Raw genomic sequence first — 18,589 nt, forward strand, 5'->3', positions numbered from 1 at the left:
CTGTCACATAATTTGTGCAGGCATAAGAGAGCTGTCAATGTCTAGTCTTGATTCTAGGCTTTGCGTTTGCCTTTGGAGTCTGCTATTCGTGTCTGTCAAGATAAGGACCAAAGAGGTGTCACTGAAAGTCAAGGAAGCCAATATGAGGCTGAAAATATAAAGAAAAATCTATTAGAAACATAGCCAAAACCTTAGGCTTGCCAACATCAACAGTTTGGAAAAGTTCATGAACAACAGCTAGTAGGCCAAGGAAGACTTTTACAGTGGATGACTGAAAAATGCTCACCATGATTGAGAAAAACCCCAAAACAACTTTCCCACTGATCAGGAACAGGAGGTAATACCTCTCCAGGAGGTAAGCGTGTATGTGTCAGAGACTACCATCCACAGAAGACTTCACCAGCCAAACTTCAGAGGCTCCACTACAAGGTGCAAACCACTAGTTATACTCAAAAACAGGATGGTCAGGTTACAGTTTGCTGAAACTCGTCATTGAGCTTGAAATTTACAGTTTCAGTTTTGAATAATAAAATAGGGTCTGACAGTGGTTTCAGTTTTGAATTATACAACGGTTCCTATACAATTAATTCAGGAAAATGTTGGTAAATGAGGCCCACTGAACAACAACAATTATCCAAAACAGTCAAGAACGGTGGTCAAGAAATCGGGGGACTATGTATAAAAAGTGTTGTTATTTCTAAATGGTGAAGCTAATATGTACAAAAAAAACTATCTCAAATAATGCCTGAGAATCGATACTTTGTGAAGAAGAAATGCTTCAGTGTCCCAATAATTACAGAGATAACTGTATGTAACCCTGTATTCACCCTTTATATAATTATTCTTTAAATGTCTAAATGTGTTTGCTTTTTAGCTGACTTTGTTTGTAGGACCTTGGGTCACCTCAAAGATACGATTTCACCTGGGTGGAGAAAAGAAGGTGAGACATGATTTGAGTCACATTATTAGAAAACATTCTGTTAAATATACTGCCTCTAACTCTTTTGACTGGGGAGGGGTTAGTACAGACTCAAACATGTTTGTTTTTTATTCTTTATTTCCTAGTGAGCCGCCACCATGAGTACGGATGCGGAGATGGCCATTTATGGCGCAGCTGCCATATACCTTCGTAAGCCAGAGAGGGAGAGGATCGAAGCTCAAAGCGCACCCTTTGATGCAAAGAATGCCTGCTATGTGACTGATGTCAAGGAGCTGTACCTCAAGGGTACAATTGTTGCCAGGGATGGGGCAAAACTTTCTGTGAAAGTTACGGACACTCAGGAGGTAAGCCTATAACATATAACCAAACTGCAGCTTCCATAAGCAGGATAAACCTTTCAACACACATATTATTTAGAACAAATGGAATCTTTGATTTCACCTTTAATACTCAAGTAGAGTGGAGGATAGCATAGCAGTGGTACTGTAATGCAAATAAATCAATTGCATGGATTATGCTTGTAACAACAAATCATGAAAAATATTCTATTTGTTTATCAGTGAAAAGTTATCCATATAGTGTTGATTTGATATATATCCATATAGGGATATTTGAAATATCCCACTGTTTCAGACTAAAGACTTCAAAGAAGATGACGTCTTGCAAATGAACCCCCCAAAGTATGACAAGATTGAGGACATGGCCATGATGACCTACCTGAATGAAGCCTCTGTGCTGTATAACCTCAAAGAGCGTTACGCAGCATGGATGATCTACGTAAGATACATACACATCAGTCAACACAAGAAACCTATCACACTTTAGCAAACGCAATGAATAAAAAATATATGGCATGTCAGTATATTCAAAGATACCTAAACTTCCACATACCAGCTCATCTGACTTGGCTAATTCCCATATTTGATCCAATTCATTCAGACCTACTCTGGGCTCTTCTGTGCCACGGTGAACCCCTACAAGTGGCTCCCCGTGTACGACCAGGCATGTGTAAATGCCTACAGAGGGAAGAAGCGTATGGAGGCTCCACCCCATATCTTCTCTGTCTCTGACAACGCCTATCAGTTCATGCTGACTGGTACGAGCTCTCATGGATGGATAGATGGATAGATGAGATACTTTATGATGATGCCTTGAATGCAATAATGTACCAACATCCAATGAATGAGTATGAACAATGTTTCTTTGCTTGCAGATAGAGAGAATCAGTCCGTCCTGATTACGTAAGTTGTTCACTAACATCTTACTTTTCAAAAAGTGTTCCATTTGCAGTATGTTGGGTCATGAAGACAATAACGAGTAACTGAATGAGGATATGTGTTAGGTTATGAAACAAGTTAAAGCAATGCCATTGTCTTTTCTTGCTTAATGAATGCTGATATGATCCGAACCCTAAACCCCTCTTTCTCTGTCTATAAACCAGTGGAGAATCTGGTGCAGGAAAGACTGTCAACACCAAGCGTGTCATCCAGTACTTTGCCACCATTGCTGTGGCTGGCGGGAAGAAGGAAGCACCTGTCAGCGCTGGTAAAATACAGGTAAGTTGTGCTGATGTCACAATTTAGAGTAAATTGAGGTGAATGATGATAGGAAACACCTAAACTTTACTCTATTATAGTCATGTTTTCCATACTGTAGTCCTGCATATCAAAAGTAGTTTTATAGAGGATTAGGGTTGGCTATATGTGATGTTGGGAACCAGTAGGCTCAGAGAGGAATGGAACCCTGGGCTTTACGGTGGGAGCCAATCACATTTCAGATTATATATTTTTTTTTAAATTTTTATTATTTAAGGTCTGTACCTCATTATTTCCACTTTCTCAGCTAAAAGGAACAGGTCTTTTGTCGAAAGACAAATTAAAAGAGATTTTAAGTTACTCACACTTCAGCGACTTTGTCTCTTACAGGGGTCTCTTGAGGATCAGATCATTGCAGCTAACCCCCTGCTGGAGGCTTACGGTAATGCCAAGACTGTGAGGAACGACAACTCGTCTCGCTTTGTAAGTATGAGGGAATACACTTTGGCAGTTGTAGTTTTTTTGTTGACTGATTTCTAACCACCCCGCTCTATTGTAGGGTAAATTCATCAGGATTCACTTCGCTACGTCCGGCAAACTGGCTAGTGCTGACATTGAGACCTGTAAGTTGGTATTAGTCATTTCTCCATACTTATTAAAACACAATTTATTTTATTTTTTTGCAAAATACCCATCTCTGTCCTGTTCTCTCTATCAGATCTGCTGGAGAAGTCCAGGGTGGCCTTCCAGCTTCCTGATGAGAGGGGTTACCACATCTTCTACCAGATGATGACCAACCACAAACCTGAGATAGTCGGTACGCCAAAGCAGAGAGCAGGGAAAACTAGCACCCTGCTGTCAAAGTGAAATACTCATACAGTAGCTGCTGCACTAAGTAGAGTCAGAGATGGTATCAGAATTGGGCTTTGGTTGAGTTGATGAAATGTGCCTGCATTTGATTTAATGGACAACTTTGTTCTCTGGTCTCCACAGAAATGACACTCATCACCACCAACCCCTATGATTTCCCCATGATCAGCCAGGGGCAGATCACTGTGGCCAGCATCGACGACACGGTAGAGCTGGTCGCCACAGATGTGAGTCGCGCAAAGGGTTTTTATTTGTATCAATGATTTGTTTTGGAGTACCCAGTGTTAATGAATCCTCTTATAGAGGTACATCCACAAAGCCCCCCTGTGTAACATTGTTAAAATCCTATTGTGCTGCTACTGTCTGACATTTCCATCCATTCTGCTAGATTTGGAGCTTCCAGAGCCATATTCTGAAAGAGTGAGTTTGTCTTCAATTCCTCACAGTTTTTTTCCTCTATAACGTGAAATCCCTCTCTTTCAGGAAGCCATTGACATCCTGGGCTTCACCGCTGAGGATAAAGTGTACATCTTCAAGCTGACAGGCGCTGTCATGCATCACGGCAACATGCATTTCAAGCAGAAGCAGCGTGAGGAGCAGGCCGAGCCAGACGGCACAGAGGGTGAGTTCCACCTCTTGCCCCAAACATGGAAAAAAGAACATTTAGAATTTGTTCCTCATGAAACCTTACATCAGAATAGCTGATCACTCTGGCCAGACAGAATATGTAGACCCTCTACCAATTATTTGAAATAATGCAAATTAGTGGATTGATTCAAATTAAAAAAGTTATTTCAGATACATAGATTTCAGTTTCACTGATTAAACACATAGAACACGCTAGCGTGTAAATTGTTGTTGTAATTGATTTGCCATTTATAAACTGTACTATGTTTGTCATTCTGAATGTACATTTGATTGTTCCATGTTTGTAAGCAGGGCTCCTCTGAAAAAGGGACCTCGCTCTCAGTAGGGGTAGGGTCAGCCTTAACCTGTGCCTAAATAAACGGTTAGGGTTAGGGTTACGGTTAGCCTTAACCCCTGCCTAAATAAAGGGTTAGGGTTAGGGTTAGGGTTAGGGTTAGGGTTAGTGTTAGCCTTAACCCCTGCCTAAATAAAGGGTTAGGGTTAGGGTTAGGGTTAGTGTTAGCCTTAACCCCTGCCTAAATAAAGTTTAAATAATATGGCTCTGTCCTTGAGTCTGTTGTTGCTCCTTCTCTTTCCAGTGGCTGATAAAATCGCTTATCTCCTGGGCCTGAACTCAGCTGACATGCTTAAAGCTCTGTGCTACCCCAGAGTGAAGGTCGGCAATGAGTATGTGACCAAGGGACAGACAGTAGCCCAGGTAAGGCATTCATGTATCATTCTTTAATTCATAAGATACTGCCATATTGTGAACAATCTTTTGATTTGTTTTGGTTTTATAGTGCTTGAGTGTAAAAGTGCCACCCTGTGGTTCAACAATGATAAGAAATCATAAAACACAATTTCCCAAATCAGTCAACACCAGTGTAAAATAATATCAAACAGCCCCCCTCTCTCTCCCCCAAGTTTATGCAGTCACAACACTTGCCTATAGTTTCTCTGATTCAGTGCCCTAATCCTTGAGCTCTAAAAACCTCTCTAATATGCATACCACCGTCCACCTGCATCACCTCAACTGCACATGGTCAATATCTCATGTATTAACTCGAGGTATAATTGTTTATAGGTGAATAATTCTGTGATGGCTCTGGCTAAGTCCATCTATGAAAGGATGTTCTTGTGGATGGTCGTCCGTATCAATGAAATGTTGGACACCAAGCAGCCAAGGCAGTTCTACATCGGTGTTCTCGACATTGCAGGTTTTGAGATCTTTGATGTGAGTATGATGTCAGGACAAGAAAACAAGTTGCGATTATGAAAGATTACAGCCCCATGTATGACGAAAAGATTCCTTTATTCTTCTGAAATTCCATCAACAGTACAACAGCATGGAGCAGCTGTGTATTAACTTCACCAATGAGAAACTGCAACAGTTCTTCAACCACACCATGTTCGTCCTGGAGCAAGATGAGTACAAGAAGGAGGGAATCATCTGGGAGTTCATTGACTTCGGCATGGACTTGGCTGCCTGCATTGAGCTTATTGAGAAGGTAAGCAGCCTGTGAGGATTATAGCATTTAATGATGGGTGTCAAAAGCAGACTTAATAGTGGTAGGTGTTTGAGACTACTGTAAGATGTCCTCATTTTGGTACAATGAATCTTACTGTTCGTATGTTAGTACCTGCTTAATATGCTTCCACCGCATGCATATCATCATATAAAGGTGACTGTTGAAGTAAAAAACATGAAAATATGAACATACTAATTGAATTCAAATCTCTTTTTGCACAGCCATTGGGCATCTTCTCCATCCTTGAAGAGGAGTGCATGTTCCCCAAGGCTTCAGACACAACCTTCAAGAACAAGCTGAACGACCAGCATCTTGGCAAAACCAAGGCGTTTGAGAAGCCCAAGCCTGCCAAGGGCAAGGCTGAGGCCCACTTCTCCCTGGTGCACTACGCTGGCACTGTGGACTACAACATCACTGGCTGGCTGGACAAGAACAAGGACCCCCTGAACGACTCTGTGGTGCAGCTCTACCAGAAGTCTTCAGTCAAACTGCTGTCTGTCATTTATCCTCCTCCTGCAGCTGAAGGTAACATTAGCTTGATGTTAATAACTAAGCATTATGATGATGATTAGCATTAAGCCAGGCAGACACTACACAGTTTCAGCCACAAATTTGCCAAAAGCCAAGTTCTCATGACTAAATGTTCACGTAAACGCAGGTCATCTGCTGTGAACCTTGACTCGCACAGTGTGAGTTAGTCAACAACATGAAGAGAAGACCCATTTGAATTCTGACATTTGAAGTCACACAATTAACTCGGTGTGAATGAGACTTTACATTCCTTGCCACATTACAATATAATACTTAAATAAATAGCTGCAATGTAATCTTATAGGGATCAAGTTTCTGTCCAGAACATCTTTTCTACATAGCTACAATATACATTCTAATTATTGGTTTGGAACCATGAAATTGAAGAAAAACTGCAGAAAAACAGCTGTCAATACAATATCTCGCGAAAATTCTGATGATCGTTACAAATCTTTGAAAAATTGACAACCAGGCTGCCATAGTTTGTGCCTGGATATTGTGTCCAAATTCTCCTTATGTTTTTAAGGCTTTTTCTCTGTGAATAAGACATAGACTACGGCTATACAGACAAAATATTTTACTATTACGTGGCCAGCGCCATTTCTACCATTGTCTTGGCAATGAAAAAGCGCTGAAGGCAAGGGTGAGAGGGGCTCGGTCGCCTCGCCCAGCGTGAGGGCTACAATCAGGTCTACACGTGCAGCATACTTTGCATCAAGACAGCGTGGCGTGGATAATTTGTCTTGCAGTATGAGACCCTCTCATCGCATTTGTGAGAATTGGACAGTGTTCGTCTGGCTTTAGAGTTAATTACTGCAGCAGATACAACTTGAACTTTATCAGAGATTTATATAATTTCTAACACTCTTTTATTTATTCAAATTATTTCCTTGAAAAAGACACCACAAAGAAGGGGGGCAAGAAGAAGGGAGGTTCCATGCAGACTGTGTCCTCCCAGTTCAGGGTGAGCTTTTGATAGTCCTGCCTGCCTGTTGAGTGTCTGTTGAAACTTAATATCTTTTAAAAGTGTGTATTAAGTCTGAATTATTTGTGAGAACACAATGGTTTGTAAACCCCCACAGGAGAACTTGGGCAAACTGATGACCAACTTGAGGAGTACTCACCCTCACTTTGTGCGCTGCCTGATCCCCAACGAGTCAAAGACTCCAGGTACAACACAGAGAGACATTTTTAAACTATAAATCCTATAACAGGTTTATGTAGGGGTTAAGATGCATTTTGTGTTTTCCAGGTCTGATGGAGAACTTCCTGGTTATCCATCAGCTGAGGTGTAACGGTGTACTGGAAGGTATCAGGATCTGCAGAAAGGGCTTCCCCAGCAGAATCCTCTATGCTGACTTCAAGCAGAGGTAGAGTACACAATACACAGTACACAGTACACACACACAGACACACACTCATATACAGTGCCCTTCCTTGACAACATACGAAACAGCTTTGAGACTAACATATTTAACAATTCTCCCTATACAGGTACAAAGTACTGAATGCTGGTGTCATCCCTGAGGGTCAGTTCATGGACAACAAGAAGGCTTCTGAGAAGCTGCTTGCGTCAATTGATGTTCCTCAGGATGAGTACAAGTTTGGACACACCAAGGTAAGGGCTCAAATTCACCCAGGAAATGTTACCACATAACAGGACTAAAACATTAGAGATGCTACAGGATATTTTGTATAATTTCAGCCTACAATTCTAAAAGTCGAGCATATGAGCAAAAACGAGTCCCTGTCGCATGCCCTGAAGTGTGGGCGTGAAAATTCCACTGACGACATGGGCACGCTAGTGTGAAAGTGAAAATACTGCTGCTTCAAAATATTGGCACTGAAAAACTAGTGATGCCGTGGCTGAATGAGGTAAAACAGTGATAGATTATATTTGTACGAACTAAACATTGACCATCCATGCCCAAAAAAATAGGTTTGTACAGACATACTGTACTTGCGGAGATCCCGCAAAGCATCTCTTCAATGTAAACTATCCATAAAAAATCTCCGTCATCTCTTAATTTCTCTTTCCTTATGTAGCATTTGGAGCTATATTAAGAGGAGAAAAATATTGCCCACACCGTAACATTTTCAAAGTTGTAAGAACCCAAGCTTCAGATAACTTTAATTCCTTTTTGAGTGTTTTGTGTTTGAGTCGTATGGCTATAGCTAATCTGTCCCAGAGCATTAGCGATCTGTTCTTCAAAATCTCATGGTGAAATTACATGCATTTCAATGCTGTTACAACCAAGTCTAGTGGTGTTGAACCACCCATTCTGCCCCTTCTTATACATACATCACAATGTCTAGCTCCTCCATTTGACATGTTTGTTTATCTGTGCTCAGGTGTTCTTCAAAGCTGGTCTGCTGGGGGTCTTGGAGGAAATGCGAGATGAGAAGCTGGCAACTCTGGTAACCATGACTCAAGCTCTCTGCCGTGGATACCTGATGAGGAGGGAGTTCTCAAAGATGATGGAGAGGAGGTATGGGATGGAAGATAATCTCTCTAGCACTACATATGAACCACCTGTATGTGATGATATATGAATGCACTTACAAGAAATCATATAATCATATCATAATGTAGCCTGGGCTACTTTTCCATGTAACTTTGTTATCATTGAGCCGTTCAAAAGCATAAAACTCACTACGCCACAATTGCCTTCCTGCTTGCCGTCAACCAGAGAGTCCATCTACACCATCCAGTACAACGTCCGCTCATTCATGAATGTCCAACATTGGCCATGGATGAAGGTCTACTACAAGATCAAGCCCCTGCTGCAGAGCGCTGAGACAGAGAAGGAGCTGGCCAACATGAAGGAGGAGTTTGAGAAGTGCAAAGTCAACCTGACCAAGGCAGAGGCCCGTAAGAAGGAGCTGGAGGAGAAGATGGTATCCCTCCTGCAGGAGAAGAATGACCTTGCCCTCCAAGTTGCATCTGTGAGTGGGCAACCAGCCTCACAAGGGCACACACACTCACACACACATGCATGCAAACACAAACACGCAAGCATTTTTCAAAGATTTGTATTGATTGTCTGTGTGCCCTTGGACTAGAATCAGTTTATATTTGCATACACATTGTGTTTTGAAGCCGTTTGCCTTTTCTTCCCTTTGAAACCAGGAAGGAGAGTGTCTGAACGATGCTGAGGAGAGGTGTGAGGGGCTCATCAAGAGCAAGATCCAGCTGGAAGCCAAACTCAAAGAGACGACCGAGAGGCTGGAAGATGAGGAGGAGATCAATGCTGAGTTGACAGCCAAGAAGAGGAAGCTGGAGGATGAGTGTTCTGAGTTGAAGAAAGACATTGATGACCTGGAGCTAACTCTGGCCAAAGTGGAGAAGGAGAAACACGCCACTGAAAACAAGGTCTCATATAACACAAACTACAATCTGATCAAACTGTCAATGTGAAACAATCAATGAATCCAACCATAGCAAAACAATAACTAAATCCAAGTGATGTTGGTCCTGGAATGAGAAGACATGAAATAGTAGCAGAGTTCAGCAGCATAGTACTCCCCACATTCATAGCATATTCTGGACTCTTCATTCCATATCTGATATGAATTCATGGTATACACTGCCATCTAGAGGATCACTTTTATTACATGCTAACATTTGCAAGCTACATTATATGCAATATAAACTGCATTTCCCTTTGTGAGGTGAAGTGACAAAAGACCATTTCTGTTGTGTCTGTGTTCAGGTGAAAAACCTGACTGAGGAAATGGCGTCTCAGGATGAGGCTGTTGCAAAGCTCACCAAGGAGAAGAAAGCCCTCCAAGAGGCCCACCAGCAGACACTGGACGACCTGCAGGCAGAGGAGGACAAAGTCAACACTCTGACCAAGGCGAAGACCAAGCTGGAACAGCAAGTGGACGATGTGAGTGGGCAATGCAAATAAAGCTGTGCTAGTGTCAATCAAGATTGTAAGAGTAGAGTAAAGCTAATTGTTTTACAGAAGTTAAGACACACAAGAATATGAAACTGTCACATACAAGCTGGGAATTATTAGATGGCATTAGATAGTATGAAAGTCTAGGTTAGTCATTTAGTTTGAGGCAATCATTATGAAACTACACCCTGTGTTATCTCCCAAATGATTCACTTCATTAATCTACTTATTAATGGTGGACATTATTGTTCATTATTTAGATTTTGATGACAAATATGTGTGTTTATCTTTTAGCTTGAGGGTTCTCTGGAGCAAGAGAAGAAGCTCCGTATGGACCTAGAGAGATCCAAGAGAAAGCTGGAGGGAGATCTGAAACTGGCCCAGGAGTCCATAATGGACCTGGAGAACGACAAGCAGCAGTCTGATGAGAAGATCAAGAAGTAAACACAAACAAATGACAACAAAGTTGTATTTGATATTAATTGAACATTCATTTTTCTTTACATTGTTGCAATAGTCAGAATCATCATTGTGTTGAAACAAAACGAAAAAACATTTCTATTGAATTAGAAAATAGACAAATCTGAACAGATGTCTTTCTATAAACCAAAGTGAACAGTACAATAGACTTTCCATTTCCACTACAAACTGCAATCAATGTGTTTGTGTTCTTTAGGAAGGACTTCGAGACCGCTCAGCTTCTCAGCAAGATTGAGGATGAACAGTCTCTGGGTGCTCAGATGCAGAAGAAGATCAAGGAACTCCAGGTACAGAACAGGACCATCAGATGGTTCAGTTGTCTGTATAGTGTTTAACGATACTACAGTAACATTGTCAGGATCGCTATGAGAAACAGTGATCAATTCATTCTCCTGTTAGCACTGTCCTGGTTTGCAACGGTTCAGTTTGTTTAAGCATGATGCTTAAACACCATACAGTACATTCTGTATGTTAATTGTAAGTTGCTTTGGATAAACACATCTTAATATTAAAGTAATCATTTGTTTACTATTATTTTGTGAGCTCCTTTGCTTTGACTGTGTTGTAGATGTCATCTCTCTGTTTGTGTCTCCCTATTGTAGGCCCGTATTGAGGAGCTGGAGGAGGAGATTGAGGCTGAGCGCGCTGCCAGGGCTAAGGTGGAGAAGCAGAGGGCCGATCTATCCAGGGAACTTGAGGAGATCAGTGAGAGGCTGGAGGAGGCCGGGGGTGCTACCGCTTCTCAGATAGAGATGAACAAGAAGCGCGAGGCAGAGTTTCAGAAACTGAGACGCGACCTAGAGGAGTCCACCCTGCAGCATGAGGCCACAGCCTCCGCTCTGAGGAAGAAGCAAGCAGACAGCGTGGCAGAGCTCGGGGAGCAGATCGACAACCTGCAGCGCGTCAAGCAGAAGCTGGAGAAGGAGAAGAGCGAGTACAAGATGGAGATAGATGACCTCTCCAGCAACATGGAGGCCGTCGCCAAGGCTAAGGTCAGTAGCAATGTTTGGATGGAGCTGTGTTTGTGGGGGCCAATTCAAATACAAGTTAGAAATGGAAAGCTTGGCATTCAAGGCTTGGCTCAAGATAATCATGGAAAGTAATAATGGTTTATGTTTCACTACCAGGGCAATCTGGAGAAGATGTGCCGTACTCTTGAGGATCAGCTGAGCGAGATCAAGACTAAGAATGAAGAGAATGTGCGCCAGGTCAATGACATGAGTGGACAGAGGGCCAGACTCCTGACTGAGAACGGTACCAATGATACTCCAGATACTGTAGAAATTCATCTAGGACCAGCTTACCAACCCCAAATCCTACCATTAACCTTAAAAACACATAACTGACCATAAATCAAACTTGATACCCTATAAGCTCAGAAATATAACTGACAGTGACAACAATGAACATTAACCATTAGAACTTAGCGTAGATTAACAAGATGCTCTGTTCCCCACAGGTGAGTTTGGTCGCCAGCTTGAGGAGAAGGAGGCCCTGGTGTCCCAGCTGACCAGAGGCAAACAGGCCTTCACCCAGCAGATTGAGGAGCTGAAGAGACATGTTGAGGAGGAGGTCAAGGTAAGGAACTCAAAATAGACACCACCAACCACAACGTTTTCAACTACAGATTCATGTTGACTGTGATTATGCCACCCAGTGACTTCTAACTGTAATATTTAGTCTCTCCTCATGTCTCTCTCTTTGTCTTTTTCTTTTTCAATAATGCTCTTACACCTTCTCCACACCTCCTACTCCCTCTCACCTCTCTTCTCCCCATCCCCCATCACCTCTTCTATTTCTCTCCCTAGGCTAAGAACGCACTGGCCCACGGTGTCCAGTCTGCTCGCCATGACTGTGACCTCCTGAGGGAGCAGTTTGAGGAGGAGCAGGAGGCCAAGGCAGAGCTGCAACGCGGCATGTCCAAGGCCAACAGTGAGGTGGCTCAGTGGAGGACCAAGTACGAGACTGATGCCATCCAGCGCACTGAGGAGCTGGAGGAAGCCAAGTGAGTCACACACAACCATTATTCACCATGGTTGGGGGGTATTTAAATTCTGTTCTGTTCATTCTGGAGATGAGTTGATACATTTTAATCAAAGAATGTAAAGGGGACACTTATTGCAAAATTATTTTTCCATTATATTTAATCCTAAATAGAAATGGAATTATTTCCCAGATATATATTTGAAGGAAGCCAAGTGAGTCACACATAACAGCAAAAACTGTCTATCCCACTGTTTGATACAGGTTGACAATAAAAGGAAACCAGAATGTGGAAGTAGAAATGTAGAAGCTCCTGAGCAGGGCTTCTTAAATTCACTATCATCAGAACAAGACACATGAGTTACTGTATACTGTTTCTCCCATCACCTGTAAGAGCCAGATGTGCAGACATTCTCTGACACAATCCCTCAGAGGTGAAGCTTTATAATCCCTCATTTGTCTAACAGGAAGAAGCTGGCCCAGCGTCTGCAGGAGGCAGAGGAGACAATCGAGGCGACCAACTCAAAGTGTGCCTCTCTGGAGAAGACCAAGCAGAGGCTGCAGGGAGAGGTGGAGGACCTCATGATTGACGTGGAGAGAGCCAATGCTCTTGCTGCCAACCTCGACAAGAAGCAGAGGAACTTTGACAAGGTGTGAAATAACTAAATAAATTAAATGTATTCATTCTAGCACCATATCGACCTCTTTAAATTGAAATGATAAATAGGGGGTATTGTTAAATCATATTTCTTATTACAAAAGCCCTATCAATTCGCTAACGGACAGATAAAAGAAGAAAGCGAAATATTAAAATCACATGGATTTCTCTAGGTCTTGGCAGAGTGGAAGCAGAAGTTCGAGGAGGGCCAGGCAGAGCTGGAAGGAGCTCAGAAGGAGGCTCGTTCTCTGAGCACGGAGCTCTTCAAAATGAAGAACTCCTATGAGGAGGCTTTGGATCAACTGGAGACTCTGAAGAGAGAGAACAAGAACCTGCAACGTGAGTCAAACAGCAGTAGTTTTATTTTGCTCTTGATGCGCTGACTTATTTAATCAAGCTACGTATGTAGTGACCTGATTCTTCAGAACAATGTTCAAATAGTCTAAAACGTTTTAAGACCCTAAGCTTCGCCAGACAGAACAAACATTTACATGTATTCTTCTCATAATTCATTATAAACTCCAGTGTGTTCCAATGTTCAAAGAAAATCTCCCTGTTCTGAATGACTTCTGTGTTTCTGTTTGCAGAGGAGATCTCTGACTTGACTGAGCAGATCGGGGAGACTGGCAAGAGCATCCATGAGCTGGAGAAGGCCAAGAAGACTGTGGAAACAGAGAAATCTGAGATCCAGACTGCCCTGGAGGAGGCTGAGGTAGGAACTCATGCAGTTTAATCCTGTTCATTTGGAACATATACTCATCCTTTCATTTAAGCTTTACTGTCCAGGTTAGTCTCATTGAGATAAAATCATTTTTTAGACCTGGTCCTCCTATCCTATTACCACATTTTTGTTGCATACAGTAGCAGGCCCCTTTCCAGGACAAGCCTTACTTAATGAGTGCCAGTCCACTACTCTCTCCCACAACCAAAGCATGACGACTGTTTTGTTTTGTTCAGGGTACACTGGAGCACGAGGAGTCTAAGATTCTGCGTGTGCAGCTGGAGCTAAACCAGATCAAGGGTGAGGTGGACAGGAAGCTTGCTGAAAAGGATGAGGAGATGGAGCAGATCAAGAGGAACAGCCAGAGGGTGGTTGATTCCATGCAGAGCACCCTGGACTCAGAGGTGAGGAGCAGGAATGACGCCCTGAGGGTGAAGAAGAAGATGGAGGGAGACCTGAACGAGATGGAGATCCAGCTGAGCCACGCCAACAGGCAGGCAGCCGAGTCCCAGAAACAGCTGAGGAACGTCCAGGGACAGCTCAAGGTAAGGGGCTGGGAAATCAGTCAATGTAAACATTGCCCCCAACTATACATTTCAGATATTTTCCTTTCGGCCTACAACAAGTTTTAATGCTCTACATCTTTGTGAATCCCAGGATGCTCAATTGCACCTTGATGATGCTGTTCGCGCAGCAGAAGATTTGAAGGAGCAGGCAGCCATGGTGGAGCGCAGGAACGGTCTGATGGTGGCTGAGATTGAGGAGCTCAGGGTTGCTCTGGAGCAGACAGAGAGAGGCCGCAAAGTGGCCGAGCAGGAGCTGGTGGACGCCAGCGAGCGCGTGGGACTGCTTCACTCCCAGGTATAGGTGATTTCTAGGCAGTCTCATCTTACCCACAGTGTGACTTTTGTATGATTTCTTGAAATACAGTTCCAACTAATCATTGAGTTTCCTCATACAGAACACTAGCCTTCTGAACTCTAAGAAGAAGCTGGAGAGTGACCTGGTTCAAGTGCAGGGAGAGGTGGACGACATAGTGCAGGAGGCCAGAAACGCAGAGGAGAAGGCAAAGAAGGCCATCACTGATGTAAGTCCCCCTATTCAAAAACAAAACAATACAATAAACATTATTTGTTTCCAAAATAGAGGTCTTTACAGATCCAACAGAACCCGAAAACTCGAGACCAGGGTAAATGTTTGCCTCTCCAAGCAAGTAACTGAGGAGGCCTTATTTACAGAGCTAGTCAAAAGCAGAAAGTTAAGCTGTCCTGGTTGGAGTCGAAAATGCATGGGTCCATTTCAGAACAGGTCCATGTCTTTTGACCGGCAAAGACCTCTACGCCATAGGCCAATTGTAGTTGGGCTGAGCACATGATCTGTGACACATTGTGGACACATGAATTAAATGACTCCACACACTACCATTTCAGGCGGCCATGATGGCAGAGGAGCTGAAGAAGGAGCAGGACACCAGCTCTCACCTGGAGAGGATGAAGAAGAACCTTGAGGTCACAGTCAAGGACCTGCAGCACCGTCTGGATGAGGCTGAAAACTTGGCAATGAAGGGTGGCAAAAAACAGCTCCAGAAACTGGAGTCCAGGGTAACTTTGCAGAACACACAGAACTTTGTTCACACAGCCTATCTATATTAGTTTAGATGAATCAACCTCTACTTCTTTCCAATAACCCATGACTGATTTCACCACCTTAAACACACAGCTGTGTTCCCTCCATACAGGTGCGTGAGCTTGAGACTGAGGTGGATGCCGAGCAGAGAAGGGGTGTAGACGCAGTGAAGGGTGTCCGCAAGTATGAGCGCAGAGTCAAGGAGCTCACTTACCAGGTAAGAGTAACAGAAACACCTTCACACATTCTGGTACAGTCAGGCACCTGAATGCAATTGAAGTATGGGCATTGACTTTCTCCCACAGACTGAGGAGGATAAGAAGAATGTTGCCAGACTTCAGGACCTGGTAGACAAGCTGCAGCTTAAAGTGAAGGGTTACAAGAGGCAGTCTGAGGAAGCGGTGAGTCACACACTGAGAGTCAAATATTCTTACAGCATATAAGACACATGATTTGTAACCCTAACCCTAGTCAACCTACATTACAACATTTGGTATCCATATACAGTCGTTATGTTTAAGTAATTGCTGCTCACGCATGTCTATGCACGATGACAATGTATATCGCAAGTAACTGTTGAGGTAATAATACACATAGTGCATCGTGTTTGCTTCTATATTAACATCATTATAGAGTAATAGAATGTTCCCTTTTAATTTGGTTAATTTGTTTTCACAACATTTCAAACATTGTAGGCTGAGTGTTATTGTCTCCCTCTCTCACTCTCTACCAGGAGGAACAAGCCAACTCCCACATGTCTAAGTTGCGTAAGGTTCAGCATGAGATGGAGGAGGCTGAGGAGCGTGCTGACATCGCTGAGTCCCAGGTCAACAAGCTCAGGGCTAAGAGCCGTGATTCTGGAAAGGTACGAAGCTGCTATCAAACTTATCAAATATGACCTCATCAACAACACCATTTCAGGTTCACTGTACACATAGAGGTCAATATTGACTTTTACATTCACAGCTGTCTTTGAAGTCTCTGAAAAACGTATACTTCGGGGTGTAAAAACCTTTTTTGGCATTGCACAATGCATTAGGGTCCTCCTGTTAATGACAGATTAATACAAACCAAGCTGACACTCAAAGCTGAGCCCAGAGCCAAAGAATTGCTTGCCCTAAACAGTCTATTGTGTTCTTTGAAGTAATCATACGTAAGAGGTTCATTCATGTCCTTATTTTCTTTTTCTTTTCACAGGCCAAAGAGGCTGAATAAACAAGACCACACACTCTGCGATGCACCGATCGTGAGAACATAAAATATGGTTTTCTTGGTGAAATTCTGAGCATTGATTAAAAAACGTTTCCTTTGTGACTTGTGGTCGTTTTGTCTTTGAATTGTGGTACACACAATGTTTCATAAGATCTGTGAATGGCACTGGTAAAAAAACACACATTGATTTTCCTCTCTACGACACGTCAGTCCTCACCTTGAGCGTCACGCCCTGTTCTCTCCGCTATCCTCCGGCATTCAGTTTCGGACCAACAGGTTCAAAGACAGCTTCAATCTCCAGGCCATAATACTTTTGAACAGTCACCTCTAGCTGCCCAGCAGCCACTCTCTACCTGCACTAGAGACCATTTGACTTCAATTTTATTGACTTCACTGTGCCTTATTGCATTTACATTTACATTTACATTTACATTTACATTTACATTTATGGCATTTAGCAGATGCCTTTATCCAAAGCAACTTACAACAAATACATTTGTCTCAGTAAGTGAATCATCTATCCATCAGTCATCATAAGAAAAAGTAATCTATGCTAGGACCAGGGGCTATTGGCAGTCACACTGCTAGAAGAAGGAATAATTACTTTAGTTTTTTTTATTCATTTTTTTTAACAGGAGAGAAACTTGTACAGGGGGGTAGTGTTGATGAAGAGGTATTTTGGACGGACAGTTAAGATGTTGCCTGAAGAGATGGGTCTTCAATCTACAGCAGAAGATTGGTTGTGACTGCAGTCCTGACAGCAGTGAGAAGCTTGTTCCACCAGCGGGGCACGTTGACAGTGAAAAGTGAAATTGGCCAATTACTTTTGGTCGCTTGAAAAAGAGGGGGCTACATATTAAAGAGCTGTAATTCCGAAACCCTTCCTCCAATTTGGATGTGAATACCCTCAAATTAAAGCTGAGAGTCTGCACTTTAAGTCCATATTCACTATATAACTGTAACTTGAATATATTTTGGTAAACAGCTAAAATAACAAAAATTGTGTCAGAGTCTAAATATATATGGACCTAACTGTATAAGCTCTGTATAATATCATGGTGAAGTCAGTTTCGTGCCAGCCTATTTCTCAAAGCATTTCCTCTGAATGGTTGAAGCTTCCATAATAGACCTATTTCAAATGTTACAGCGGCAAATTAAGCTGCAACGTAAGTATAAGATGAAACTCATACTTCTCTCAGAGGTTGCTGTGATGTCTCAGACCACTTCCCTTGTGGGTGAGACTAATGGTCTCATTTAAATAACTCAACTCACACCATCTCTAAAAGGAGCACAAGACTTTTCACATCATCCAAAAATGATGAGGCTCTATTAATCATAGCACTTGGCCTGCTCATTGTCGTGAACACGCCTCTAGTACCGCTACTCCACCCACCTGAGGATATACAAGACAGCGTTCCAACACTGTGGTATTTTTACCTGTTACCACCGACACAAATTGCCAAAAGCGTTGGATGATGCAGGTGAGAAGCAGGGGAGTTGGATGATGCAGGTGAGAAGGAGGGTTAGTTGTGCTCACAGCGTTAAGCTAGTGGTATTAGACACCCTGTCCATGGAGAGAGCGAGTGGTATTAGATGGCCTGTCCATGAACACAGAGCTGGTGATGATAGTAATCTCTAGGCTAGCTGGGTAGATCCTCTGCTTTAACACCTCTAAGCTCCATACACACATCATTGCCTGACAGCCCTCCGCCGGACCACTTGACCACACGACTAAGACGGCTTGAATGCTTGACCATTCAACCACACGACCACAAACAGCCCTCCCCAGGACCAAACAGCACTCCGCAGGACCAAACAGCACTCTGCAGGACCAAACAGCCCTCCCCAGGACCAAACAGCACTCTGCAGGACCAAACAGCCCTCCGCTCTCGAAAGTAGCAGAGGTCTATACGCGAAGGACAGCAGCACAGGGAGTGAACATGAAAAAACGAACGTCCAAAGTTTCTCCCGGTCC

The 18,589-nt window shown here is 42.9% G+C and overlaps 1 protein-coding gene across 1 annotated transcript; it reads left to right on the top strand.

Moving 5' to 3' along the window:
• The first annotated feature begins 881 nt into the window (after positions 1-881).
• On the top strand, positions 882-16,634 carry LOC310822779 (myosin heavy chain, fast skeletal muscle-like). The gene is made up of 40 exons (XM_083695255.1): positions 882-940; positions 1,066-1,284; positions 1,574-1,717; positions 1,880-2,036; positions 2,154-2,181; positions 2,382-2,496; positions 2,866-2,958; positions 3,035-3,098; positions 3,194-3,292; positions 3,469-3,572; positions 3,829-3,967; positions 4,572-4,690; positions 5,057-5,206; positions 5,310-5,480; positions 5,723-6,026; positions 6,932-6,996; positions 7,115-7,202; positions 7,285-7,402; positions 7,527-7,650; positions 8,385-8,521; positions 8,723-8,978; positions 9,163-9,405; positions 9,746-9,922; positions 10,229-10,374; positions 10,611-10,701; positions 11,017-11,406; positions 11,542-11,668; positions 11,874-11,992; positions 12,223-12,419; positions 12,865-13,048; positions 13,229-13,394; positions 13,643-13,767; positions 14,013-14,321; positions 14,434-14,637; positions 14,738-14,863; positions 15,207-15,377; positions 15,515-15,619; positions 15,708-15,803; positions 16,136-16,267; positions 16,600-16,634. Exons 2-40 carry the CDS (start codon positions 1,078-1,080, stop codon positions 16,615-16,617), a joined length of 5,808 nt encoding a protein of 1,935 aa, XP_083551381.1. The 5' UTR covers positions 882-940; positions 1,066-1,077; the 3' UTR covers positions 16,618-16,634.
• Positions 16,635-18,589: the final 1,955 nt, after the last annotated feature.

This window comes from Argentina silus, assembly GCF_951799395.1.
Source record: "Argentina silus genome assembly, chromosome: 2".
NCBI lineage: Eukaryota > Metazoa > Chordata > Actinopteri > Argentiniformes > Argentinidae > Argentina > Argentina silus.